Genomic DNA, 27500 nt, shown 5'->3' on the forward strand with positions numbered 1-27500 from the left:
TCACTCACTCACTCACTCACTCACTCACTCACTCACTCACTCACTCACTCACTCACTCACTCACTCACTCACGCACGCACGCACGCACGCACGCACGCACGCACGCACGCACGCACGCTCGCTCGCTCGCTCGCTCGCTCGCTCACTCACTCACTCACTCACTCACACACTCACACACACACACACACACACACACACACACACACACACACACACACACACACACACACACACACACACACACACACACACACACACAAACACACACACACACACACACACACACACACACACACACACACACACACACACACACACACACACACACACACACACTCCTTAATTTTGATGTATCGTCCCATGACTATTTTCATTACATTTGTGTTTTCTATGTTTCTTTCCGTACATAGCCCGTGTGCATTTGTGTGAATGGTAACGTGGGAATGGGAACAGGTCTCCCTTGCAAAAGAGTCTCCGGTCTCAATGGGATTTACCTGTATAAATAAAGGTTAAAAAAAAAATAATAATAAAAAATGACAGAGTGGTTTCCTTACCTGTATGAGATCAAACAGCACCAGAGGAAGCATGTCGTCTATGGTGGCCATGTCCTTCGTGAATCTGTTCATGATCCGACCTGCAAGAAATTAAGAAAAAACGTCATTAGTTTTTACATTACATTACAGGTCATTTAGCAGATGCTTTTATCCAAAGCGACTTACAACTGCAGCACACATTCATACACCGATAGCAGCAGCAGCTACCACGCAGGGTGCAAGCTAACTATCGGGAGACATTTAGGGTTCAGTGTCTCTTTGCCCAGGGACACTTGGACATGTGGCGGGGAGACAGGGGATCGAACCACCGACCCTGCAGTTGAGGGTCCACCACCATATCCACTTCGCCACAGTCCCAGTCACAGTTTGGTGTTTAATATGGCTGAACAGGTGGGTTTACAGGTAGACAGAAAAACAACTAAACATTTGATTACAAAGATACTGTCTCACAACATTCATGACCTTTGCATTTTCAGCTAGTCTTTTGTTTAAAGGTGGAGTCAGTGATTCTGGAGAACGCTTGTTGTCAAAATCACTTATTGTCAAAATCGGTGAATATCTCCTAATTTTTATTTATATTTATATAATACACAGTCTAGGCTCTGTTAACGGGTATGTTGCTAGCTACAGTGGGCCCCTTTTATTTACATACAGTACCCTTTGTTTCCATGCCCGTTTACAGAGCCTCAGCTGTGTATTTACATCTAAAGACAGGTAGTGGATCGTGAAAAGATATTCAACAAGAACAACAAGCGTTCTCCTAAAATCACTGACTCCACCTTTACTGTAAAGAATATAAACCACAAAACCTCACCTGTTTTTCATAGTGTTGAGAATAGCCATGGTAATGTATAATAATGGGCATGTTGCTAGCTACAGTAGGCCCCTTTTTGGTGTATATACCCTTTGTTGTTAACATATCAGTTTACAGAGCCTTGGATATGCATTAACATCACCTTTTTTTAAACACACAGTACAGACAGGTAGCGGATCATGAGGAGATATTCACTGATTTGAAAAAAAAGTAATTTTCGACAACAAGCGTTCTCCAAAATGTCTGACTCCAGATACCTGATACCTTCATATCCTTTAATCAATTTAAACAAACTATCTTAAATCTGCCAAACTCTACCTGTAACTGTTTTAATTAGGCTATATTGTACTTTCACCCATTTAATTTCATTTTAATTGCTGCCACTCTTCACCACTATTATGTAAATGTTTCAATTGTTTTTTTGTTTTTTCTTCTCTTCACCTGTTGTTGTGTATTTGATGTATTTGCATTGAATATTGTGTATGCATTGTTGTTTTTCCTTGGAATTTGTTTGAACTCGACACCATTGAAAATGAGGGTCACCCCTCAATTGGTCTCTGGAGGATAAATAAAAGTTAAATAAAAATGAAAATGACTCCACCTTTAAAGTAAGTATTTGAATGTGGTGCTCCATACCATGTACTATGGTCGAGAGCCAAAAAAAAAATAAAAAAAGTAAAAAAAAAATAAAAAAATAAAATAAAATAAAATAAAATAAAATTAAATTAAATTAAATTAAATATATAAACCTGCAAAAAACCTCACCTGTCTTCATAGTGTTGAGAATAGCCATTGGCGCTCGTAGCACGGCGCTTAGCATCTGTTCGTGAAGCCGTTTTGACACGGTCAGTAGCGTGTGCACTAACGGCAGACCCCTGAAGAATCCCAGGGCCAGAACGCTCTCCGATGTCGCCACGTAGATGTATATGATGTAATAAGCGCTGGTTGGCGTGACGATAACGGCCAGGTGGACGGGGGGGCTGGAGGTGTTGGGATGCTGGTCGTCTATGAAGTTGGGCGAGTTCGGGTTAGCGCTGTCCGTCCAGATCTTACTGGTGGAAAAAGACAGAAGAAAATTGAGAATTAAAAATGGAATGAAGGGCGCCCTTAGCTCAGTTGGTAGGGCGTCCCCCCCCCCCCATGGGCCTCGGCCAGCAGCGGACCCGGGTTCGATTCCAGCCCGCGGTCGTTCTCTGCATGTCACTCCCCTCTCTGCCCCATTTCAACTCTGTCTCTACACTGTCATTAAAGCATAAAAATGCAAAAAAAAAATACAAAAAAAATAAATAAAATGGAATGATATTTTTAGAGACAAATAAAATGCACTATTCAGCTATTGACATCTACATAACGTTTCCTAAAACACTTATTAATGGACACTAGCGTCCTACTCATACTAAAAGCCCTAGCGTCCTACTCATACTAAAAGCCCTACTAACGTCCTACTCATACTAAAAGCTCTACTAAAGTCCTACTCATACTAAAAGCCATACTAACGTCCTACTCGTACTAAAAGCCCTACTAACGTCCTACTCATACTATAAGCCCTACTAACGTCCTACTCATACTAAAAGCCCTACTAACGTCCTACTCATACTAAAAGCCCTAGCGTCCTACTCATACTAAAAGCCCAACTAACGTCCTACTCATACTAAAAGCTCTACTAAAGTCCTACTCATACTAAAAGCTCTACTAAAGTCCTACTCATACTAAAAGCCATACTAACGTCCTACTCGTACTAAAAGCCCTACTAACGTCCTACTCATACTATAAGCCCTACTAACGTCCTACTCATACTAAAAGCCCTACTAACGTCCTACTCATACTAAAAGCCCTAGCGTCCTACTCATACTAAAAGCCCTACTAACGTCCTACTCATACTAAAAGCTCTACTAAAGTCCTACTCATACTAAAAGCCCTACTAATGTCCTACTCATACTCAAAGCCCCACTAACGACCTACTCATACTAAAAGCCCTACTAACGTCCTACTGATACTAATTTTGACGTCAATTTGAGTATTTTGTGGTTGTGTAGGCGAGAAATGCCCGGATGAGTACTTACTTCCGGGAAGATTTTGTGTATGGATCGATAGGTTACTTTTCCTACTCAACCGCCCCCACAATGCATTGCGTCTTTTCAAACGACACAGAAGTTTTTTTTTCTTTATAGCTTCTGTATACTTTGTTTAAGCGGTCCGACGAACCTCGCATACACAATCGATGGTTAAGTAGACAGTATGTAGTATATACATGTTGAGTATGTAGGAGGGAGGACGTTAGTAGGGCTTTTAGTATGAGTAGGACGTTAGTAGGGCTTTTAGTATGAGTAGGACGTTAGTAGGGCTTTTAGTATGAGTAGGACGTTAGTAGGGCTTTTCAAACAGTGACAGTGTCTCCAGGAAAATGAAACATGACACTTACTCAGTAATGAGGAAAATGCCAACGACTGAGCCACCGATCTGATGGAGCAAAGGGAGAAACACACACAGTTATATTATGTTGCTTAGATTGACACACACACACACACACACACACAGTGGCGAAGTGGGTAGGGAGTTCGCCTCTGGAGTGCAGGGTCGGACGTTCGACTCCCCGCCTACCCACATGTCGAAGTATCCCTGGGCAAGACACTGAACCCCAAATTGCTCCCGATGGTTCAGAAAGCGCCTTGTATGGCAGCTACTGCCATCGGTGTTTGAGTGTGTGTATAAAATGTGAATATGTAAAGCGCTTTGGAAGCGCATTGTGAAGCGCCTTGTGACCCTGGTCTGTGAAGGGCGCTATATAAATAAAGCTTACTTACTTAGCTTACTTACACACACACACAGAGACAGATACACGTTTGTACGGCTCTACATGTGAAGACATTCATTGCTAATGCATTCCCTAGCCCCTTACCCTATACATCAAAACTAAATGCCTAATCTCTACCCTCCACACACACACACGCACACACACACAGGTGGGGGACGTTACCTCGAGCATGAAGACTATAACGATGAATATGAGCACGTAGACGAGGCTCTTGTTGGTGGTGATGTAGCGGAGGTACGTGCTCCAGGAGGTCGTCTCAAAGATGTTCTCGCGCTCATCTGCAAAGCATTGCTATGGAGAGAAACACACCACATGTAGAATCAAATGTGTGTGTGTGTGTGTGTGTGTTATTTGTCTGTGTATTCACTAGAGGCAGTGCAGGGACCTACCTCCATATCCTGTGTGTGTGTGTGTGTGTGCATGGACAATTCTGATGTATGTGTGTGTGTGTGTGTGTGTGTGTGTGTGTGTGTCTGCAAAGCATTGCTACGGAGTGAAACACACCACATGTATATTCACCATCAAGATTTAAAAGATAGGCTATTTTAAATATAAGTATTATCACTTTCTGATTCCAGCTTTTAAGCCTTTTAAAACTTTTATATCGGTTGCTTCTGTTTAAATATAAAAACCTTAAAATCTTATTATGATTATTTATACAAGTATGAAAGAAGACACGTAATCTCAAAATTGACCAGTGCTTGAAAAAACTGTCTTTTTTTTCAGTTTATGCTTATTCTAGCTCCTCATTTTGACAAAAGCAGTAGTGTTTTTACTGCGCCAGCTGTAGTTCCTGGGCGTACCCATGACAAAAGGCGTTAAGAAATATTTAAAAGTTCCTCGTAGCACCTTTAAATAAACAAATGTATCTACTGGAGAACTCTTATTTTTTTTTTTTTTTTAACCTTTATTTATACAGGTAAATCCCATTGAGACCGAAGACTCTTTTACAAGGGAGACCTGTTTTCCTTTCCCACGTTACCATTCACACACACATTCATACACCGATAGCAGGCTAACTATCGACATTCACACGAGGCAAGGTGGGTGAAGTGTCTTGCCCAAGGACACAACAACTATGACACAGGTGGCAGGGCGGGGATCGAACCTCCAACCCTTTGATTATCGGACGACCCGCTCTACCAACTGAGCCACAGTCGCCCAAAAAAAAAAAAACTTGTATGTCTTTAAAAGTGAGAATAAAGAAATAACTGGCAATGTCGTGAATGTATGCATGTAATACTCTGTAAAGGAAACATTAAAAGTAGGAAAACAAAGTCCTACCTCCATGTCCTCTTCATCCACCTCCTCTGTGATGTCGTACACGCTGTCTTTGGACAGGCGGCGTGCGTAGATGTCGAGCTCTGAGCCCAGGTCGCACTGCGGAGCGAGGGAAAGCTTTCTCCTGAAGGAAGACTGCATCTGCTCCCTGCGCTCCTGCCCCTGAAAGTCGGTTAGTAACGACATCACATTGCCTATTTTTTTTATTTTTTTTAACCTTTATTTATACAAGTAAATCCCATTGAGACAGGAGACTCTTTTTCAAGGGAGTCCTGTTCCCATTTACACGTTACCATTCACACACACATTCATACACCGATAGCAGGCTAACTATCGACCTTCACACGAGGCAAGGTGGGTGAAGTGTCTTGCCCAAGGACACAACAACTATGACACAGGAGGCAGGGCGGGGATCGAACCTCCAACCCTTTGATCATCGGCCGACCCGCCCTACCAACTGAGCCACAATCGCCCCCATGTTACGATTAACCTGGACATAATAACATGCGTGCACCGGCAGTGAGACCATGGAGTGTATATACTATATACGAGTGAGACGGGTGTCGGTTTGTAGCGCTCTCTCTTCTGATTGGATAAAAATTTCGGGATACTCCAATAAGTTTATTTGCCGATTACATGCAAAGCAGCTGACTGAGAGATCGGCTTTATGAAACGCGCACATTATGCAAGTGATCACTGCATGAATAAAGAGCGATTTAACACTTATATTAACATAAATAAACCGCTTACTTCACCTTTAATGAAATTATCAGGATAATAAAGAAATATATATATAAAAAAGGATATGACAGTAAGCAAAAACATGCTTTAAGAGACAATATTACATTTCCGTGTGAGGAATTTAGCTACCATGCCTGTTTACAGAGCCTAGGCTGTGTATTAACACCAGCAAAAAAAACAGCGCACACTCAGAGTACAGACAGGTAGGTCGTCACGAAGTATTCACTGATTTTTACAAAAAGCGATTTTGACAACAAACATTGTCCAGAATCACTATTTTCCCAATTAATAATAATAATGGATTGGTTTTATATAGCGCTTTTCAAGGCACCCAAAGCGCTTTACATGGTACCAGGTTCCATTCATTCACACACAGTCATACTGGTGGTGGTAAACTACCATAGTAGCCACAGCTGCCCAGGGGCAGACTGACGGAAGCGTGGCTGCCATTCAGCGCCTACGGCCCCTCCGACCACCACCTCAAACACACAGCAGTCATACACATTCACACGAGGCAAGGTGGGTGAAGTGTCTTGCCCAAGGACACAACAACCATGACACAGGTGGACGGGCGGGGATGGAACCGCCAACCCTAGGATCGTTGGCCAACCCGTTTAACCACCTGAGCCACAGTCGCCCCGTATATATATTAGCAATATAATCATTTATACACACACACACACACACACACACACACCCCCCCCCCCCCCCCCCCCCCCCCCCCCCCACACACACACACACACACACACACACACACACACACACACACACCCTCGTACCTGTGAGTTGGTGATAAAGGCCAGGACAGACTGCCTGCGCTGCCCGTTGAGATGCTGCAGCCCGTGGTAGGACATGTTGCCGCGCGGTAACACCTCTTCGACCTGCTCGTCCTCTGGAACTACCGAGAACTTCCTCTCCGAGACGTCCCGCGCCCCATCCTCCGACTGAGTGTTGTTGTTCCCGTTTGTCTGCTGCGAATTCCCTAGAAAATACAAATGAAATCAATTACATTTTTTGGGGGCGCCCTTAGCTCAGTTGGTAGCGCGTCCTCCCCCCCGGGCCGGGCCCAGCAGCAGACCCGGGTTCGATTCCAGCCCGCGGTCGTTCTCTGCATGTCTCTCCCCTCTCTGCCCCATTTCACCTCTGTCTCTCTGCACTGTCAATAAAGCATAAAAATGCCCAAAAAATATCTTAAAAAAAAAAAAATAATAATAATTTGTTGTATCGCGCTTTTCATACTGAAGAGAAGCTCAATGTGCTTTACAGAGATCAAAAACAACAACTGAAAAAGAAAAACAGACATACACACTCATACACACAAACTCACACGTACACACTCATATACGTACACACTCATATACGTACACACACTCACGCACTCACTCACACACACACACACACTCACTCACTCACTCACTCACTCACCCACTCACTCACTCACTCACTCACTCACTCACACACTCACACTCAGACACACACACACACACACACACACACACACACACACACACACACACACACACACACACACACACACACACACACACACACACACACACACACACACACACACACACACACACACTCACACACACACTCACACACACACACACACACACACACACACACACACACACACACACACACAACCCCCCCCCCCCCCATCCCCCCACACTCACACACTCACACTGACTCACCTATGAAAGAAAACTTGCGAGCGGCCGCCAGTGGACTCAGAATTAGCGATTGCTTGCGTTTTTCCGGATATCCTTCGTTCCCCGGATGCCCTTGGGTCGAACCGTTGACTATAATAGGGGGAGGGGGCTGGCGGAAGGACTGGCGGATAGTTTCGGGCCCTCGGAAGCCGGCGGTCTCGTCTATAGACACTCTACGCAGGGTCTCGGTGAGTATGGAGCTCCGTCGTTCTGCGTTGATGTTGTCGTAAGCCTCCATGCCCAGCAGAAGGGAGCTGAAGTAAAGTAAGTAAAGTAAAATTTATTTATAAAAGCACATTCATTTATTATTATTTATAATTTTTTGGCATTTTCAAGCTTTATTAAATAGTACAGAGTTGAAATGGGGAGACAGAGAGAGAGAGAGAGAGAGAGAGAGAGAGGGGGGATGACCTGCAGTAAAGGTCCACGGGTCGGATTCGAACCCACGACCACTGCAACAAAGGCCGGAGCCAATATGGTACGCACTCTATCCACTACGCCACTGGAGTGCCCCATAAAAGCATATTTATAACTGCATTCAGTAGGTAAAACATGAAGGCAGAATAACAACAACAAAAGGCATAAAACCCGGACATCCACACACAAACATAGACAGTAGTGCAGAGGTCGAATAGCTAATGGGGAGGGAAAGCCAGGTTGTATACTATAGATGGGTTTTGAGCCTTGATTTAAATGCATAAATGGGGGGGAGGTGGGGGGGAGGGGGGGGCATCAAGTCACCTGAAGTCGGGCCGTTGGGCTTGGAGCTCGGAGAAGGTCCCGTAGAAGTAACAGTCTCCGTTGTGAAGCAGCAGGATTTTATCGGCCCGTTTCAGATGCTCAAGTTTGCTGGTGACAACGATGCGCGTCTTAGAGGCCATCAGTTTACACACGCATCTGTGGAGGGAAAAATAAAATATATATATAAGTTTTTGAAATGTTTACGTTGCAGTGGTCGCAGGTTCAAATCCGACCCAAGGTCATCCCCCCCCTCTCTCTCTCTCTCTCTCTCTCTCTCTCTCTCTCTCTGTCTCCCCATTTCAACTCTGTACTATCTAATAAAGCTCGAAAATGCCAAAAAATTATCTTAAAAAAAATAAATATATCAAGAAGCTACTGTTCGTCCCTATTACCATAACTATCCTCACTCAGCAACTATTCGCCTTGTTTCCCCGTTTGAAAATGTTTCCAAATCAACATCTCATCAAAGCTAAACTCCCTTTAGATTTCCTCCCATTTCCTGAGAAGGTTACACTGTGTAGAACGGCCCGTAACTCACCGCAGTCAAGCCCCCGTGTGTGTGTGTGTGTGTGTGTGTGTGTCTTATTTTGTCTATGTGTGTCTTACCTTGTGTGTGTGTCTTACTTTGTGTTTCTTACTTTGTGTGTTTCTTACTTTGTGTGTGTGTGTGTGTGTGTGTGTGTGTGTGTGTGTGTGTGTGTGTGTGTGTGTGTGTGTCTGTGTGTCTGTGTGTGTGTGTCTGTGTTAGACAACAAGAGCTAACCTTGACCTTGAACTTAAGTAGTTTTTAGCTCGCCCCTCCCACCCACACACACACACACACACACACACACACACACACACACACACACACACACACACACACCCCTCCCTCCCCTCACATGAAAGACTGTCTGTCTGTTGGGATACACACTTCTCAAAGATCTCTTTCTCCGTCACGATGTCCAGGTGGGTGAAAGGTGCATCAAGCAGGTACAGGTCCGCATCCTTATACACGGCCCTGAGAGAGGGGGGAATACACACACACACACACACACACACACACACACACACACACACACACACACACATACACACACACACACACACACACATTAGCACGCAAGTCAAATCAAATCAGTTTTATTTGTATAGCCCAATATCACAAATAGACATTTGCCTCAGTGGGCTTTACATTCCATACAGTATGACACCCTCTGCCCTTACACCCTTAGCTCGGCTGAGAAAAAACTCCCAGTAAGCAAGCATACATGCACACACACACACACACACACACACACACACACACACACACACACACACACACACACACACACACACACACACACATTCAGAAGTGAGTCAGAGGGAGACGGGAAAGGCAAAAGGTTCAAGTGGGAGTCAGCGATTCTGGAGAACGCTTGTTGTTAAAATAACTTTTTGCCAAAATCAGATCAAATATCTCCTAAAATAAACGCTTGACAGTCAGTACTAGGTTTTAGTAGTTAAGGTGTGGAAGACAAATACTTATCGAAGACAAATTATAAGCCTATATCAATGGCTTTATTTCTAGCTATGGTGGCTCGGCATGTGCCCTTTGTTTACATACGGGTTTACAGAGCCTATAGGATGTTTATTAACACCTGATTGTTTTTCTGCGCACACATCACAGTGTGGACAGGTAGCGGATCATGAGGAGATATTCACTGATTTTGACAAAAAAGCACAGACACAGAGAAAGAGAGAGAGAGGGAAAGAGAGAGAACGAGAGAGAGAGAGATAGAGAGAGAGAGAGAGAGAGAGAGAGAGAGAGAGAGAGAGAGAGAGAGATAGAGAGAGAGAAAAAAAAAACCTGTGTGTCACACTGAACTGTAAATGAGGAAGTTGGGTTCCTGTAAAATCCTAAATCAATCCCAGTGGATATTCACTCTGATGGCTGTGGCCACAAAACAATGATGTCACCAAACCAATAAATAATGCATGGGAATAGAGAGTGTTGTAATCCCTGTACAGATATAATAGAGTAATAAAGCTACAGTGAGGGTGTAGAAAGCATTTTGTTAGACCGTAAAAACATGACAGTTATAGTGCCAGGAAGACAAATACAGCCGTGGAAAAAAAATCAAGAGACCACTCCAAATGTTCAGTGTCTCTTTCTTTTTTTTTTTACTATTTCTAGGCATATGTTTGAGTAGAATGAAAATTTTGGTTTTATACTATAAACTACTGACAACATTTCTACCAAATTCACAATAAGAATATTGTCATTAAGAGCATTTTCAATAAGTAATGTAGAGATGAAGATTGAAGAAAAATCCAGACTGGTCTCTTATTTTTTTCCGCGGCTGTATAAGAGAGTGATAAGTGATGGCTGTCAGCAATGGCAGCGTGTGATTATGTACTGTGGAAATTTGATTATCAAAACTGTTGGGAACTAATTCTGTCACTTGAAATAAATATGTCAACTATAATATTTCATTTTTTTGGCATTTTCAAGCTTTATTAGATAGTACAGAGTTGAAATGGGGAGACAGAGAGAGAGGGGGGGATGACCTGCAGTAAAGGTCCACGGGTCGGATTTGAACCTGCGACCACTGCAACAAAAGCAGGAGCCAATATGGTACGCGCTCTATCCACTACACCACCGGAGCAGCCCCATAATATTTCATTTTTTATCTCCAGATCTTTTTATTAGATTACATAGAATGAAGCGTGTCCCTTGGAAGTGTTAGGGAGGATAATGATAACGTTTATGATCAGTTTATGGTCCTGAAATTGAATTTATTCACTGTGAACGACAGTGTGCACGCAGACCGTTAACGTTGATACTATTTGCAGACGTGAACATGAGTTGGATTTTAATACAGAAAATTTGTAAAAATATATAAAAAGTATATACAGCTCTGGAAAAAAATTAAGAGACCAGTCTGGATTTTTCTTAAATCTTCATCTCTACATTACTTATTGAAAATGCTCTAAAATACAAACATTTTATTGCGAATTTGGTAAAAATGTCGTCAGTAGATTATATTATAAAATTTAAATATTCATTCTACTCAAACACGTGCCTCTTAAGAGTAAAAACAAGAGACACTAAATATTTGGAGTGGTCTCTTAATTTTCACCGGAGCTACTGTGTATATACTCACTTAAAGCTCCCATATTATACACTTTTCAGTACTATTATACACCATATTATATGGTCTTAGTGGTCCCTAATACGTTTTTCTTTAATTGTTTGCTGAAAAAAACTTTCAGATAATTTATTCAGAAAGAGGGAGAGTAAGAAAAGGAGAGATTGTTATTTTTTTATATATTTTGGCAGTCTCTAGGCACACCGTGGACCCATGGATATGTTAGAACACATTTAAAAAGTGCATTTAGCATAATATGTGACCTTTAAGGCCTGGACAAAGTGAAGGCTGTAATTCTAACTAATCAGTAGTGGTGGACGGTGCTGACAGATAAAAGCTTAGTGAATGAGGCTTACCCTGCATTCCAATCCCCATACTTCCATACTATTTAGTATGCCAGAAAAAGATTAAGGTTGTCCCAAATACACGCATATCAAATTAAGTATGCCAAAAATACCAGGATGCCCTAATACATCCAATTGCATTTTGAAGTATGGAAACCAGTATGATTTAGTATGTAGTGTAGTAAAAGGGAAAAGTATGTGATTTTGAACGCAGGCTTGCTGACAGAGGGTCTGTTAAAACAATTAGTGCCTGGCCATCCCGAGTCAGTAGAGTTTTTAGTATGAGTAGGACGTTAGTAGGAGTAGCACGTTAGTAGGGCTTTTAGTATGAGTAGGACGTTAGTAGGGCTTTTAGTATGAGTAAAACATTAGTAGGGCTTTTAGTATAAGTAGAGGTTAGTAGGGCTTTTAGTATAAGTAGGACGTTAGGAGGGCTTTTAGTATGAGTAGGACGTTAGTAGGGCTTTTAGTATAAGTAAAACGTTAGTAGGGCTTTTAGTATGAGTAAAACGTTAGTAGGGCTTTTAGTATAAGTAGGACGTTAGTATGAGTAGGACGTTAGTATGAGTAGGACATTAGTATGAGTAGGACGTTAGTATGAGTAGGACGTTAGTAGGGCTTTTAGTATAAGTAAGACGTTAGTAGGGCTTTTAGTATGAGTAGGACGTTAGTAGGGCTTTTAGTATGAGTAGGACGTTAGTAGGGCTTTTAGTATAAGTAGGACGTTAGTAGGGATTTTAGTATAAGTAGGACGTTAGTAGGACTTCTAGTATAAGTAGGGCTTTTAGTGTGAGTAGGGCTTTTATTATAAGTAGGGTGTTAGTATGAGTAGGACGCTAGTTACCTGGCCATGCCGAGTCGAGCCCTCTGCCCTCCGCTCAGAGTGACCCCTCCCTCGATCAGCAGCGTCTTGTCTTTGTCCGGCAGCAACGCAAAGTCCTGCAGCCGCAAAGGAGGGGACAGCAGGTTAATATGGGGAACTGTGAGATACCAAAGATTTAAGACCTGTTTGTGTTCATTCTAGCGCCCCCTTTGGACAAGAGCGGTAGTGTTTTTACTATGCCAACTGTTGTTCCTGGGTGAGCGTATACCCATGATGACAAATGCATTAAGAAAAACTATATAAAAAACGGCATTCTTTGCACTGATGGTCTGGTTTGATGTTACATGTAATTTGTGATCATCAGAGTAAAAATTAGACTGTTTCAGAAATATTTAAAAGTTCCTCGTTGCTACTTTAAAAGGGAAATACAAAGAAGTTCAAAAAGGCAAAATAAAACACACTTACGTCTCCTTTAAGTTCTTATGTCTTCAATAACTTTCTACACGGCGGCCGAGGTATTTCATCTGACCAATTTTTGCATTCATCAAAACCTATTCTACTAAAGTATGTCAGTCAAATGCCTATATAGGGTGCACTGCCAGTGTGCAAAACTTTATTAAAACTATGTCAATCCTTTTGAAGACCTACTCTCTTAACCCAAACTTTATCTAATAATTCTGATAACTTTGGAATGAAAACACGACATTAATACCAGACCAATCGGATAAAGGCTGATGGTTTTGGATCAGAATATTAAAACACAGTGAAAGTCTACAGCAGAAGATGCAATGTAGCTGATATTAAGGTTGAAATATGAAAGGATGCAACATTGAAACAGCAAAACAAAAGCGTTGTGTGTGTGTGTCTCCGGCCAGTGAAAGCTTGTCATGAGATTTACCAGTTGAATGGTTGAAGCTTGACATTTGTATTCTTCTGTTAAAACTGTCCCTATATGAGGGTCTATTGTATAAATTAACTTAAAGCTGGGGTATATGATTTGGGATAATATAGCAGTTGGGATAGAGATTCGAATCCAAATACCTCAACCTCTCCACTTGTGTTCTCTTTGGTCCCTCCCCTATGGTCCCTCCCTGACACGCTCTACACCAACAAAGTCGTGCCAAAGTGAATGGACAGTCCCATTAAGAACAGAGAATCGGAGCCTCGCTCTGATTGGTCAAAGTGTACATGAGCGGTGGCAATTTTTGGGGTTCGGCACACAGAGGCAGGGGAGAGCAAAGTGATGAGTAGATATTCTCAGACCACTTCACCTACATATAGCTGAATGGCTTATATGACATTGTTGCCAAATATTACAGTGAAAAAGTTACCCACCCCAGCTTTAACAGACTCTTCTCTGCTTCCTGAATCGTTTTGTAGGAGGAAGAAAATGGATGCAAAGTAACGATTTTACGTTTTGTTCAACAAGATGTTTCTGTAATTCTTTATTAATGCATAAATGATTTTTTGGGGATTGTGTTCTGGGAAAAGGAAATGCAACAATGTCTGACTGGAAACCACATCAGTAGCAACTTCAAACATTACAGACTTCTGACAGTAAAATAGAGAATTATTTCTGAATGGGAAGCGGCAATTTCAAGCACTTAAAAATGTCAGTGATCCCTATTGCATTTCTATTTCAACAAATATGCACAAAAGATGTATCCATTCACATTATGTTGAAAATGCATCTATGACACAAGTAAAACAAGTTGAATTTCTTTTCATGGTAAGGAATCTCTGCACTGTGTCTAAAAACACAACAAAATAAATACACTGTCCTTTACATGACTTAATAAAGGCAAACAAAGGTATCCATGTTCATGTGTTCACATATATGTAAAGTTAGAAACACACATAACACACAGGGCATGAATGGGATAGACACATGACATGATGCGGTCTATCTCACACCTAGAGACTTATACAGTATTATACAGCTCTGGAAAAAATGAAGAGACCACTCCAAATGTTCAGTGTCTCTTTTTATACTATTTCTAGGCATATGTTTGAGTAGAATGAACATTTTGGTTTTATTATATAAACTACTGACAACATTTCTACCAAATTCACAATAAAAACATTGTCATTAAGAGCATTTTCAATAAGTAATGTAGAGATAAAGAGTGAAGAAAAATCCAGACTGGTCTCTTAATTTTTTCCGGGGCTGTATATATATATATATATATTTGCATTTGGTGATATTCGATAATGAAACTAAACGCCGACCGCAGCAGTAAGGATGAAGTGATGGCACATGTTTATCATTGTTTAGAACAGTCCTACCTTTTTACCAGTAGCTTCCGCTGTCCTTACAGCAGCACATTGAGGGAATCAAGTTTACATGTTGTTTAACAGCTTGTAAAACAGGTTAGCGTAGTAAAAACACATGTTGTGTGTCTCAGTGTGAACAAAACAGTACTTCCCTAAACCAGACCACCCACTGTAAATGCTGTCTGGGGTCTGAGGGGCAACAATAGGCAGGAATTACAGTCACTAACTTCACACTAAAGGGCTTGTGTCTGTCTGGAAAAAATATGTTGTAGTTGTCTCTGTCTCTGTCTGTCTGTCTGTCTGTCTGTCTGTCTCTGTCTCTGTCTCTCTCTCTCTCTCTCTCTCTCTCTCTCTCTCTGTCTCTCTCTGTCTGTCTGTCTGTCTCTGTCTCTGTCTCTCTCTCTCTCTCTCTCTCTCTCTCTCTCTCTTTCTTTCTCTCTCTCTGCCCGTGCATGTGCAGAGAGTGACTGAGGGGTGAATGTGTATCCGCCTACAATGACATAGCAGGTAAAAATCCTTCCCAATGTCTGTTTTGATGGTTTTTATCATGTTTTTATCACACTTATGGATCTGAGATGATGCTAGATAACTCGCTGCTTGAAGACTGCAGTGCATTAATGTGGTGACGTGGGGACGAGCAAGGGGACTGCTAACTGAAGTCAGTGACAGGAAGTTAGCTAAAAGAACCTTATCACTTCCTGAACCTTTAAACGCTTTATATCAGAAAAAGGCCAATATAGATTGTGCCTTTCAACTGGCTGCAAGGAACCTTTTAGTTTGTGCCCAAGCTGTAGTGTTTTTTTTCTTTTTTTTTCTAAGATAATTTTTTGGCATTTTCAAGCTTTATTGGATAGCACAGAGTTGAAATGGGGAGACAGAGAGAGAGGGGGGGGGGGGGATGACCTGCAGTAAAGGTCCACGGGTCGGACTCGAACCAGCGACCACTGCAATGAAGGCCGGAGCCAATATGGTACGCGCTCTATCCACTACGCCAACGGAGCACCAGCTGTAGTGTTTTTAACACACTAGTGCCCCAGTGCTTGCCGGAGGTGCTTGCATTTGTATGTTTGCAGGATGCACTGTGATGAGGAAATGTATTTATACTGTATGTGACTACGTAACATAAATAAAAGGTAATATGACGATGGCGAAGCAAAGTAAAACTTTTCATTTAGAATTGTTCCGGAAACACAGGAAGTCAAGGTCTGCCTGACGTAAATTGTTTGGTCTGAGTTCCTGGGAAATCGGATACAAGCAGCAAAGGCAATAATAATAATAATAACTACAGTATACACAAACAGCATTTTTGCACTGATGGTCTCGTTTGCTGTTACAGGACATTTACGATCATCAGAGGAAAAATGAGACTGTTCCTCGAGCTGTGTATACTTTAGAAAATGGCGCAAATTATAGAGGAAAAATATAAATGTACCAACAGACTAAAATGCCAGACTTAAACCTGCAGTGTGTAGAATTTGGGGTTTTATTTCCTAGCAGATTTTGTAGAAAATAATTATAATATCCATAAGTACATTTAATTTAGTGCATAATAGCTGAATTTTTTTTTTTTATTATTATTTTTCCCTTAGAAAGGGTCTCATATATGTCCATATTTCTGCATATTTTGGACCAAGGCCTAGTGCCGCCATCTTGAAAGTGTCATAGTTGGAATGTCATCAGGTGCATTGTTTAAAATTTAGAATTGTTCTTGTCCTTGAAGGCCACTGTAGCTTCTGTTATTATTCGAAAGGGTTGGGGTTACCCAGGGAGTGTTGCATTCTAGAACTTTGTAGAACTTTCTTGATGATGTCATATTACACACTGCACCTTTAACGGTACATTACTTTACATTGTTAGTTACCCTATAACTACTTCAAAACACTGTTAGAAGCTGTCACAATCTCCATTCAGTATACAACAGAGCTGACAGAGTGACGCGTGTCCATGCTGCCTCTTGTTGTTTCATTCCTATTGACGCCTAATGCCAGTTTGAGTTTGACGCGTCTCCGCACATACATGATGCTGGCTTCTGTTTGCTGTGACAACACCTTTTGTTTTTTGTCACAACCACGGATGCGTTTGTTTGGGTGTGGCAGTTAGATATGCGTGCACCCCTCGGCCTGAGGACAGTGTCAATAACTCTTATAAAACAGGTGGCTTAAATCCAGCGATCTGATTGGTTCCTAACTGTTGTGGGCGTATACATAACTGCTATGACGTCCAATCAGTTTGCGGAGTTCCATATCACTTTGCGACTGACATACAATGTATTTCAAATAACAACAGGATTAAAAAATGTCACAAATGTATCAGCATGAAGTTTGTTTACTTAATGCAGGTTCCAAAAAATTATTCCAATGGATTAATTATGAGCATTTTTAATTTGCACCCTCCCCCCCCAAAAAAATATAGGATTTTACTATATGTTTTCAAGAGTACTACTTCACCGGTGGACATATGAAGGTGTATTGAACTCTGAGATCCTATGTAGTATAAATGTAAAGACATTTTAGAAATCGGTTCATCCTAGCCGGAGAAAAGGCAGAAAGAGTGTTTTAAGGTCTCACTGTGTAACCCTACATTTTCCCATGCGTGACATCACATATAGTAAAATGTAGGGTTAGGATTAACAGGACAGCGGGGCCAAGGGAAGACTGAGGAAAGACTGAGGGAAGAAAAATCTCATTCATTATATTATAACAGCGATTTTATAATCAAAATCTTAAAGTTTACTTTCTGAATAATTTCTTGCGTGTCTTACACACTGTATACTTTATATATATATATACTATATATCCTAAGTGTGTACTAATCATATAACATTACCACAATAACGAACTACCTCAACAATGTTAAACATATTTCTGAAACAAACAAGTATTCGAGAGTATAACATATTTTTAGCCGTCAGGGTCTTAGCAGCGCACGGATCTGTGTTGATACGTTTTGTCTGAGCAGCTCGTCTGTCTGTCTGTGTTCTAGAATCTGTCACTTAGAATCCAACGAGCTCATGTTCCATCCTAGTGCGGTCACAAGAGATTTCCATAGCAACAGAGGAGACATTATTCTGCTGAGTCGCCCTCACTCAACACTGAGGCTTATGAGAGCTCGAGTGTGTGTGTGTGTGTGTGTTTGAATCAGTGTAATAACTGTGTGTGTGTGTGTGTGTGTGTGTGTGTGTGTGTGTGTGTGTGTGCGTGTGCGTGTTTGTATCATGTGCAAGTGTGTGTGTGTGTGTGTGTGTGTGTGTGTGTGTGCGTGTGCGTGTTTGTATCATGTGCAAGTGTGTGTGTGTGTGTGTGTGTGTGTGTGCATGTGCAAGTATGTGTGTGTGTGTGTGTGTGTGTGTGTGTGTGTGTGTGTGTGTGTGTGTGTGGGACATAATATAATGGGTGTCAATGCTCCACCGAGGTAACCTGAACCTTATTGGCGCTCTGCGAAAGCTCTCAACAGACGAGCTCAGCAGAGTATACGTCCAATTCTAGAGACTAGACTTGGGCAGGATTCTGACAAGAAATGAATGCTGTTAACCACTAGCCCTGCGTTCCAAATCTCATACTCTTTCTTTTTTCTGTTCTACATACTACACCTGACCATAAAAATAATCTAGTTAGGATGCAGTAGTAGGCATACTATTGGGACATACTTTTACTCTCTTATTTCATCATAACATTGCGCCTTGATCTTGCCTCTTGCTTTTATATCCGTCGCATCCACGGTCGTTTTCATATGGAGGCTCCGTTGATGTGATGTCACTTCCGGCACCAACTATTTACCACCTTGAATATATAATCTTCTAAAAATCCCTTGCTCTATAACCAGTGATTATATGTAAAGTTTTCCTGTGCAAACAATAGGGACTTTAAGCAACGACGGTTGAGAGGACGGCTACGGCGGTCGAGTAGAATTTTGAGCATTCGAGAACTTATGTCATCACCTCCTATCGCTGTAGTCAGAGCGAGTCAGAGCCGTAGTCCGTCTGTTGACAACGGCAGAATGGGTTTTTGACGTTGTGAGCGCTACACCAACTGCAGCAAGTAGCCGGTCTAAGTGTTGCTAGGTGATAGTGGAGCCCGTTGGAATCTTTCCCTGGCGCCGTAGCCGTCCCTAAAACACCGCTGCTTAAAGTCCCTAATCTGTTTAGTTTGAAAACACCTACACATTTACTAAATTTAAAGAACAGAAGATGCTGAGTAATAAAGAAATAATGAATTAGAGCTTCTATGTAAGTTGTAAGTTGTATGTGATTTTGTCAGTTGTGTCGTTTGTTTCATGTTGGACCTCCTTGAAAAACGAGATGGGTCATCGCATGGCCTGGCTACCCATCAATACACTTTCAAACTGTCAATGAACAAAATGGTAGAGTGAAAGTACCTCTTCCAGTTGACAGGCCTTGATGACAGAGGTGTAGAGATATGCTTGTCATCAAAGGTTGTATATGTTAAGTGTATCTCCTGACTGTATATAAATAAAATAAAATAAAATAAAATAAAATAAAATAAAATAAAATAAAATAAAATAAAATAAAATAAAATAAAATAAAATAAAATAAAATAAAATAAAATAAAATAAAATAAAATAAAATAAAATAAAATAAAATAAAATATTTTAATAATATGTAAAGAAGAAAATAATTAATAAAACAAATAAAGTTGTGTACTGTACCTCTTCCAGCTGACAGGCCTTGATGACAGAGGTGTAGCGATACTCGTCGTAGGTCAGACCAAACAGGATGTTGTCCCGGATGGTCCCGGGCATTATCCAGGACGTCTGAGGGGAGAAGGAGATGCGCCCGCTGTGTCTGATCTTTCCCTCCGATGGAACCAGCTCTCCCAGGATCATCATCAGCAGGGAACTCTGACAGGAACCAAAGGGGAATCAATCAGTTCAATTAAACTTTATTTATATAGAACTTTTATACACAGTGAAGGCAAAACAATGGGATTCAAAACACTAGAAAAAGAACAGGGTTGACAGATTGGAACTTCAGGTATCAACAAATAAGTAAAACTTTGCTATCATCATTGGTCAGACAATGGGGCTACAACCTCATTTTATACTGAAACCAGACGTCCTCTAGGCTCCACGAATAACATTGCTCTCTATGCGGGCTGTGAGACGAGAGCACCCAAGAGAAAATGCAATTTTAATAAAAATAAATATTATTAGTTAAAATCTGTCAACATCTTTCCAACTTCAAAGCATTCTTGTCGACTTTATTCTGGAAGTGCATAATAATTTAAAAAAAACATCCTCCTCTGATTTTTTTCTGAGAGAGACAATTAATAAGTTGAAGAAGTGGCTGGAAGGAAAAAAAATTGTGAATTTAATTGCATTTGATGATTAAGAATCACCTACATTGTCATTTGTTTAAGATACCCTCTTTGTCTGTCTCTTTAATTTATTTTAAAGGGACACTGTGTAACATTTTAAGTAATGTATTAGCTAAAATCAATATCCTCATTCATAAATATGTCCTCATTGGTGTAAAATCACCTCTGCCAATAATCTGAATTATCCTCCTGAGCGGAGAATTACAAATATTAATATTACATTTTGTACATTGAGCAGGCAAGTCTTATGGAGGAATCCATGTTTTTGGAATGTCATCAGGTGCATTGTTTAAAATTTAGAATTGTTCTTGTCCTTAAAAGCCACTGTAGCTTCTGTTATTATTCAAAAGGGGTGGGGTTACCCAGGGAGCGTAACATTCTAGAACTTTCTTGATGTCATATTACACAATGCCCCTTTAACTACTTAATTTCTATTAAAAAAAAAAAAAAAAAAAATACAATGTTAAACACTGAGAAACATGTTTTCTTTTTTTTGGGGGGGGGAAATGTGGGAAAAAATGGATCACATGTTTGCGTGTTGGCAATGGTGGTATTGTTTGTTATCATATTTTCCAATAAAAAATAAAGTATAACCTCTTCTCCCCACAGTTTATGTTGTAGAAGAAAAAACTCCTTAAATAAAGTCTTTAAAACCTCTTTGCCTCGTCCCGTAATAGAAAAAAGAAAGAGTATGAGATTCGGAACGCAGGGACAGTATTCATTTTCATTTGTTTAACATAACCTCTTAGCCCCTTACCTTCCCAGAGCCAGTGGACCCAGCCACTGCCAGCATCTTCCCCTTCTCCAGGTAGAGGCTGATGTTTTTGAGGACGGGCGTGACGTACAGGTTGGTGAAGAACAAACCCGCGTCTCCGTTCAGGTGGCCGTTAGCTTTGTTCTCCTGCCTGATCTTCTCAAACAGCTCACCAATGCCCTGAAGAGGAGTTTCAAAATAAACAAAGATTATTATTATTATTTTTATTTGATTATGCTTTATTAGACAGCACAGGAATTTCAAAATAAGAGTCTTAACTGTTTTGTAGCAACTGACTGTGCAAACACCAAACATGATTTAAAGATATTTAAATGTATCAGTGTTTTTAGAGTGAGTGAGTGAGTGAGTGAGTGAGTGAGTGAGTGAGTGAGTGAGTGAGTGAGTGAGTGAGTGAGCGAGCGAGTGAGCCAGTGTTCATGTTTGTGTGAGCGTGCGTATGTGTGTTTTTGTGTGAGTGACACAGTGACTGACTCAGTGCGTCATGCTTTTGCTTTCAAACTGTGTGCCACCCTTCCAAACTCAAACTCCCAAGCACAGAACACAGCTACCAAACAGTCCCACAACACAACACAACACAGCGGCTTTATTTCACCTCATCTATCTCCATCACCCCCTCTGTTGAGATAAATAGCTGACACACACATCCATGTTTGGTAAATAGAGGGGGGACTCTAAGCTTGACTTGCCCTGCTTAATTATTGACGTCCCGGGGCTAATTAATGGGTCACTGTCCCCCTAATGCTCCGGGACTATCCACGGTTTGTTTAGGATTTAGGCCTCTTATTCAAATGAGCTGATGTACATTGCTGTCAGCAGTAAAGAAAAGGCGACGCCACACCACCCCCCTCCCATTCAACACATTCCCGGAAGAGGAACAAATCTGGGAATTAGATTTGAATCTCAAAAGAGTGTTCCAGAATGTTCCAGTGTGTTCTGGAGTGTTCCCGGCAGAAAAAAAAGCAAAGTTTGGTGACGACACTATATACGGGATAATTAATTATGCAAAAGTGATTGAAAAAAAAACAACAGTTGGGATGTTGGGTTTCTCACGGTGTTAAGTGGGCAATGAATCACACCTGTTCAGAGTAAGTTTACAGCCTCTGCTTATAGATAAGATTGGACACTCCTCCATTTTTTTCTCATGTATATATATATTTTTTTTTTTGCATTTTTATGCTTTATTGATAGTTAGCTCAGTTGGTAGGGCGTCCCCCCCATGGGCCTCGGCCAGCAGCGGACCCGGGTTCGATTCCAGCCCGCGGTCGTTCTCTGCATGTCACTCCCCTCTCTGCCCCATTTCAACTCTGTCTCTACACTATCAATAAAAGCATAAAAATGCCAAAAAAAATATCTTAAAAAAAAAAAAAGATAAGATACTGTATATCAATAAGATTTATTACATCCAGTTTTGACAGACAGAGCCGAACAAAGGCAACAAATGTTTATGAAAAAAACTGTTTTCTGTTATTATTGATTTATTTGAGGCACTAGTTATAGAATGTTTATATCACGCCTTTTTTAGGACTACATTTTGTCTAAAGTTACCCCAAAAAAAATTAATTTCTCTGAAGGAGCACTCCCAAGGGATCAATAAAGTGTCTATCTATCTATCTATCTATCTATCTATCTATCTATCTATCTATCTATCTATCTATCTATCTATCTATCTATCTATCTATCTATCTATCTGTCTATCCATCTATCTATCTATCTATCTATCTATCTATCTATCTATCTATCTATCTATCTATCTATCTATCTATCTATCTATCTATCTATCTATCCATCCATCCATCCATCCATCCATCCATCCATCCATCCATCCATCCATCCATCCATCCATCCATCCATCCATCTATCTATCTATCTATCTATCCATCCATCCATCCATCCATCCATCCATCCATCCATCCATCTATCAAAACAAATAAAAAATAAAAAATAAAAACTTGGTCACAAAACAACAAGTGTTACACTGAGTTGTGACGGACGGAGCTGAACAAACCTCGTCCCAGGATGCCGACACGTTGACCATCTCGAGGTCCGTGGTCGTCAGGTTGTAATCCAGAACTCTGTATTCCTCCTTCATTAAGAATTCCTGGAGAAAAACAAAAACAAAACATGAACGTACTGTAGGTTAGTTGTCATGGTCTGTCTTTGTCTTGTCTTGTTTTGGTGTTACCCTGGTTTCCTGTTTTATTTTGGTACGTCTGTCTTGTTCCTCCCCATGTCCTGTCAAGCTTCCCTCTTGTTTGATTACTGCTCCCTTCCCTAATGTGTTTCACCTGTCCCTCGTTGTCTACCCTGTCTTGTGTGTGTGTTTGTGTGTGTGTGTGTGTGTGTGTGTGTGTGTGTGTGTATATAACTCCCAGTGTTTCTTTGTTCCCTGTCCGAGCATTGTACCTGTTGGTGAGTCCGTCCCTGTGTTCCATGTGCCTTGCCTTTTTACCTTTTTGGAGTTTTTGTGTTTTTTGGACAATAAATTACCTTTTATTTGAAACGTGTTGCATTTGGGTCCTGCCTGCCTGTCGTCACCGTAACATCAGTATCATTTCTAGCAGCCGTAAAGCTATAGTGCGTAACTTTTTCATATAAATGTATTTTGTTACATTCAAAGCTTCACAAAACTCTCTCTGTATTTCTCAGTATGGCAGCGTTTAGTGCAGGAGCTCAGAAATATCCCCAAGAAGAGCCCAAGACATGTTTCAGTTGTTGATTCTACTGCTAAGAAAAAACATGGACGTGGAAGACAGTGGAAGGTATACAATCCACTCCAATCACCGACTCTTTACCTCATGTAGATGCACCGACAGTGTTGTTGTAATAACTCAGAATTCCTCATTTGGGCGACAGAAGTCACGCATTATAACTTTAACAACATTCAAATGTATACACTAAACCCACCTCTATCTTCTTGACCAATGCCAGCGTATCGTACCACATTTACCTATCAGCTCCACAAAACTTTCTCTGTATTTCTCAGTTTGGCAGCGTTTACAAACTGATGTCACCCTCTGCCTTGTATTGGGGGGGGGCGACATAAGTTACACACTATAGCTTTAACAACATTCAAATTCATTCACTAAACCCACCTCTATCTTCTTGACCAATGCCAGCGTATCGTACCACATTTACCTATCAGTCACCCTCTGACATGGGGGGCGACAGAAGTTACGCACTATACCTTTAACAACATACAAACGATTTATACACTAATATAAACCCACCTCTATCTTCTTGACCAGTGCCAGCGTATCGTACCACATCTGAATGGACCCCGGTAGCTGCCGTGTGAGGGTCATTCTCAGCACCATGCAGTAGCTCGCGGTGGTGAAAATACGGCGCAGGATAACTCCTTTACTGAGCGCCAGAGGAACAATGGCCGACACGATGACCAGGATGGCCGAGAAGAAATAGGAAGCGCTGTAGAAGTAACGCAGGGAACCGATCTTTCTCGTCAGCGTCATCTCGTCCCTGAGGAAAAATAAGAAATGGGGCAAAAGAGAGAAGGTTAATTATTTGAATAACTTTTTTTCTTCTTTTTCTTTTTTGAGACATTATGGGCCAGTTTAGCAGACAAAGGTTGCGTTTCGAATCGCATACTTTCTACTATATAGTATGGTAGAAAAAAGATTTAGGATGTCCCGATTCTTGTGGCCAGATTTAGGATGGTTAGAAGTACCCGGATGTCCTACTTCATCCGGCCAAGATTGTTATAGTGTTGAAAACTGCATCCTATTTGGGCGATTCTGACCCACAATCCGGTGCGCACGTGAAGTGACGTCACATCGACGAAGCCTCCATACGAAAACAAACGGGGATGCGACGGATAAAAAAGCAAGAGGCAAGATCAAGGCGCAATGTTATGATGAAATAAGAGAGTAAAAGTATGTCCCAATAGTATGCCTACTGCATCCTAACTAGATTCTTTTTATCGTTGGATGTAGTATGTAGAATAGAAAAAAGAAAGAGTATGCGATTCGGAACGCAACCATGGATTAAGCCTAGGCCTAGTCCTGGACTAAATGTAATTTTTAATGGAGATTGTCTATTGAAAGTACAATTTTGTCGAGGATTTGGCTTAATCCATGTCTGTGACTACTTATTTACTTTCTTTTATTGAGTCAGTCGGTCATTCTTTTTTTTCCCCTTTTTTTAAGGTTGCTTTTGTCACAATAACAAACACTAACACACTAACAACAGCGTAATTTCGTCCCTGAGGAATGAATAGAAATGGGGCAAAGACAGAGAAAGTTATTATTTGAACAACATTTCAAGGCAAGGCAAGTTTATTTCTATAGCACAATTCAGACTCAAGGCCATTCAAAGTGCTTTACATGGTTTGGTAATTAATATAATTAAAAAAAGGCCGTATCTAAAATCTGTTGAGTTAAAAACGTTGGACTTCAATATGTTGCTATAGTCTTTTGTTTTTCAAAGAGCAGCCGACATCCATAAAGGAGTTCTGGTTGAGAGCATGTCAGATATATTCATGATGCTGTTATCGGGTTAATGTGAAGCGTTGGTGGCTACGTGTTAGCTCTGATAAGTTAGCAACATGTTATCGGCACCATGGCACCAATAAATCTCAACTTCTAAAACACTAATATCAACTACTAAACTTTCCATCATAATTCTTAGAACTATTCTGAAGGTTACTGCAGAAGGATTTGTTCTTGTGCTGGTAATTGTCTGATATATATGGTACATTGTCCTCATGCAGAAAATGCTTTTTTAAAACATGTACATAGTAGTTTATACATTTATAAAATGAAAAAAAAGGGCTGTATCTTAAATATGTTTAGTTAAAAAACGTTGGACTAGGGGCGCTCCGGTGGCATAGTGGATAGAGCGCATTCCATATTGGCTCTGGCCTGCGTTGCAGTGGTCGCAGGTTCAAATCCGACCCGTGGACCTTTACTGCAGGTCATACCCCCTCTCTCTCTGTCTCCCCATTTCAACTCTGTACTGTCTAATAAAGCTTGAATAAAATAATTATCTTGTAAAAAAAACGTTGGAGTGCAATATGTTGCTATCGTCTTTTGTTTTTCAAAGAGCAGCCGACATCCATAAAGGAGTTTTGGTTGAGAGCATGTCAGATATATTCATGATGCTGTTATCAGGTTAATGTGAAGCGTTGGTGGCTACGTGTTAGCTCTGATGAGTTATCAACATATTATCGGCACCATGGCACCAAATCTCTGTCTTCTATGTTTATTGTTCGGGCCAATTACAGTGATGCTCTCAATTCTAGCACCAGCTTGATTCCATTTCATTTGTACAGTCCGTTGAGTGTGATGTTGAAAGACTGTCTTGCTGCTGTGTATTTTTCCTGCTCCATTTATTACATTATATCTATATAATATTATCAATATACATAAAGTATATATAAAATATTGGAGTGGTGGAGAGATAGATTTCATTCAAAAAATGCAGCTCAATGTGCTTTAAAATTATAAAAATGACATGTATTGAGTGCTTCACAAAAAAATAAACATAAAATGTACATAGAGCAGACGGCAGTGGCAAAGTCGGTAGGGAGGTCGCCTCTGGAGTGCAGGGTCGGAGGTTCGATCCCCCGTCTCCCCGCCACATGTCAAAGTGTCCCTGAGCAAGACACTGAACCCCAAATTGCTCCCGGTGTATGAGTGTGTGTATGAATGGGTGAATGTGGTAAGATATGTAAAGCGCTTTGGGGCTGAGAAAATCGGCTAGAAAGCGCTATATAAGTCAAGTCCATTTACCATTTACCATTTATATAGACTTGATGATAATATAGCAAAAAATAGGATAAATTAGCAGATATTCAAAGTGTGTTTAGTGCTGCCAAGAAGGAATGCCATTCTAATAGGTAGACTGATATGGATGTGATAAAAAAAATATGTAGGTGTCTGTATGCACACACACACACACAGACACACACACACACACACACACACACGCACACGCACACGCACACGCACACGCGCACACACACACACACACACACACACATATGGATGTGATAAAAAAAAATATGTTAAAGGTGGAGTTAGCGGTTCTTGAGATTCTTGTTGTCAAAATCACTTTTTGTCAAAATCAATGAATATCTTCGCAAGATCCGCTATATAAAAAATATTCCAGTGTTAATACCCAGCCTAGGCTCTGTAAACTGGCTTGTTGCTAGCTATGGTGGGC

The 27500-nt window shown here is 40.9% G+C and overlaps 1 protein-coding gene across 1 annotated transcript in view; it reads right to left on the reverse strand.

Annotated features, from left to right (window-relative positions):
• The window catches only part of cftr (CF transmembrane conductance regulator), a gene marked incomplete at its 3' end in the record, with an annotated part of 65337 nt that overhangs the window by 17696 nt on the left and 20141 nt on the right, over positions 1-27500 (reverse strand). The window contains exons 8-21 of the mRNA XM_080027263.1: positions 24551-24797; positions 23329-23421; positions 21306-21482; positions 19881-20072; positions 12963-13057; positions 9575-9661; positions 8662-8817; positions 7903-8174; positions 6985-7187; positions 5468-5626; positions 4346-4474; positions 3791-3828; positions 2134-2420; positions 555-634 (exon numbers count right to left, since the gene is read on the reverse strand). Coding sequence (XP_079883389.1) covers positions 555-634; positions 2134-2420; positions 3791-3828; positions 4346-4474; positions 5468-5626; positions 6985-7187; positions 7903-8174; positions 8662-8817; positions 9575-9661; positions 12963-13057; positions 19881-20072; positions 21306-21482; positions 23329-23421; positions 24551-24797 — 2215 coding nt within the window. The remainder of the gene's footprint in view (positions 1-554; positions 635-2133; positions 2421-3790; positions 3829-4345; positions 4475-5467; positions 5627-6984; positions 7188-7902; positions 8175-8661; positions 8818-9574; positions 9662-12962; positions 13058-19880; positions 20073-21305; positions 21483-23328; positions 23422-24550; positions 24798-27500) is intronic.

The sequence above is a fragment of the Ammodytes marinus genome (assembly GCF_949987685.1).
Source record: "Ammodytes marinus genome assembly, chromosome: 5".
NCBI lineage: Eukaryota > Metazoa > Chordata > Actinopteri > Uranoscopiformes > Ammodytidae > Ammodytes > Ammodytes marinus.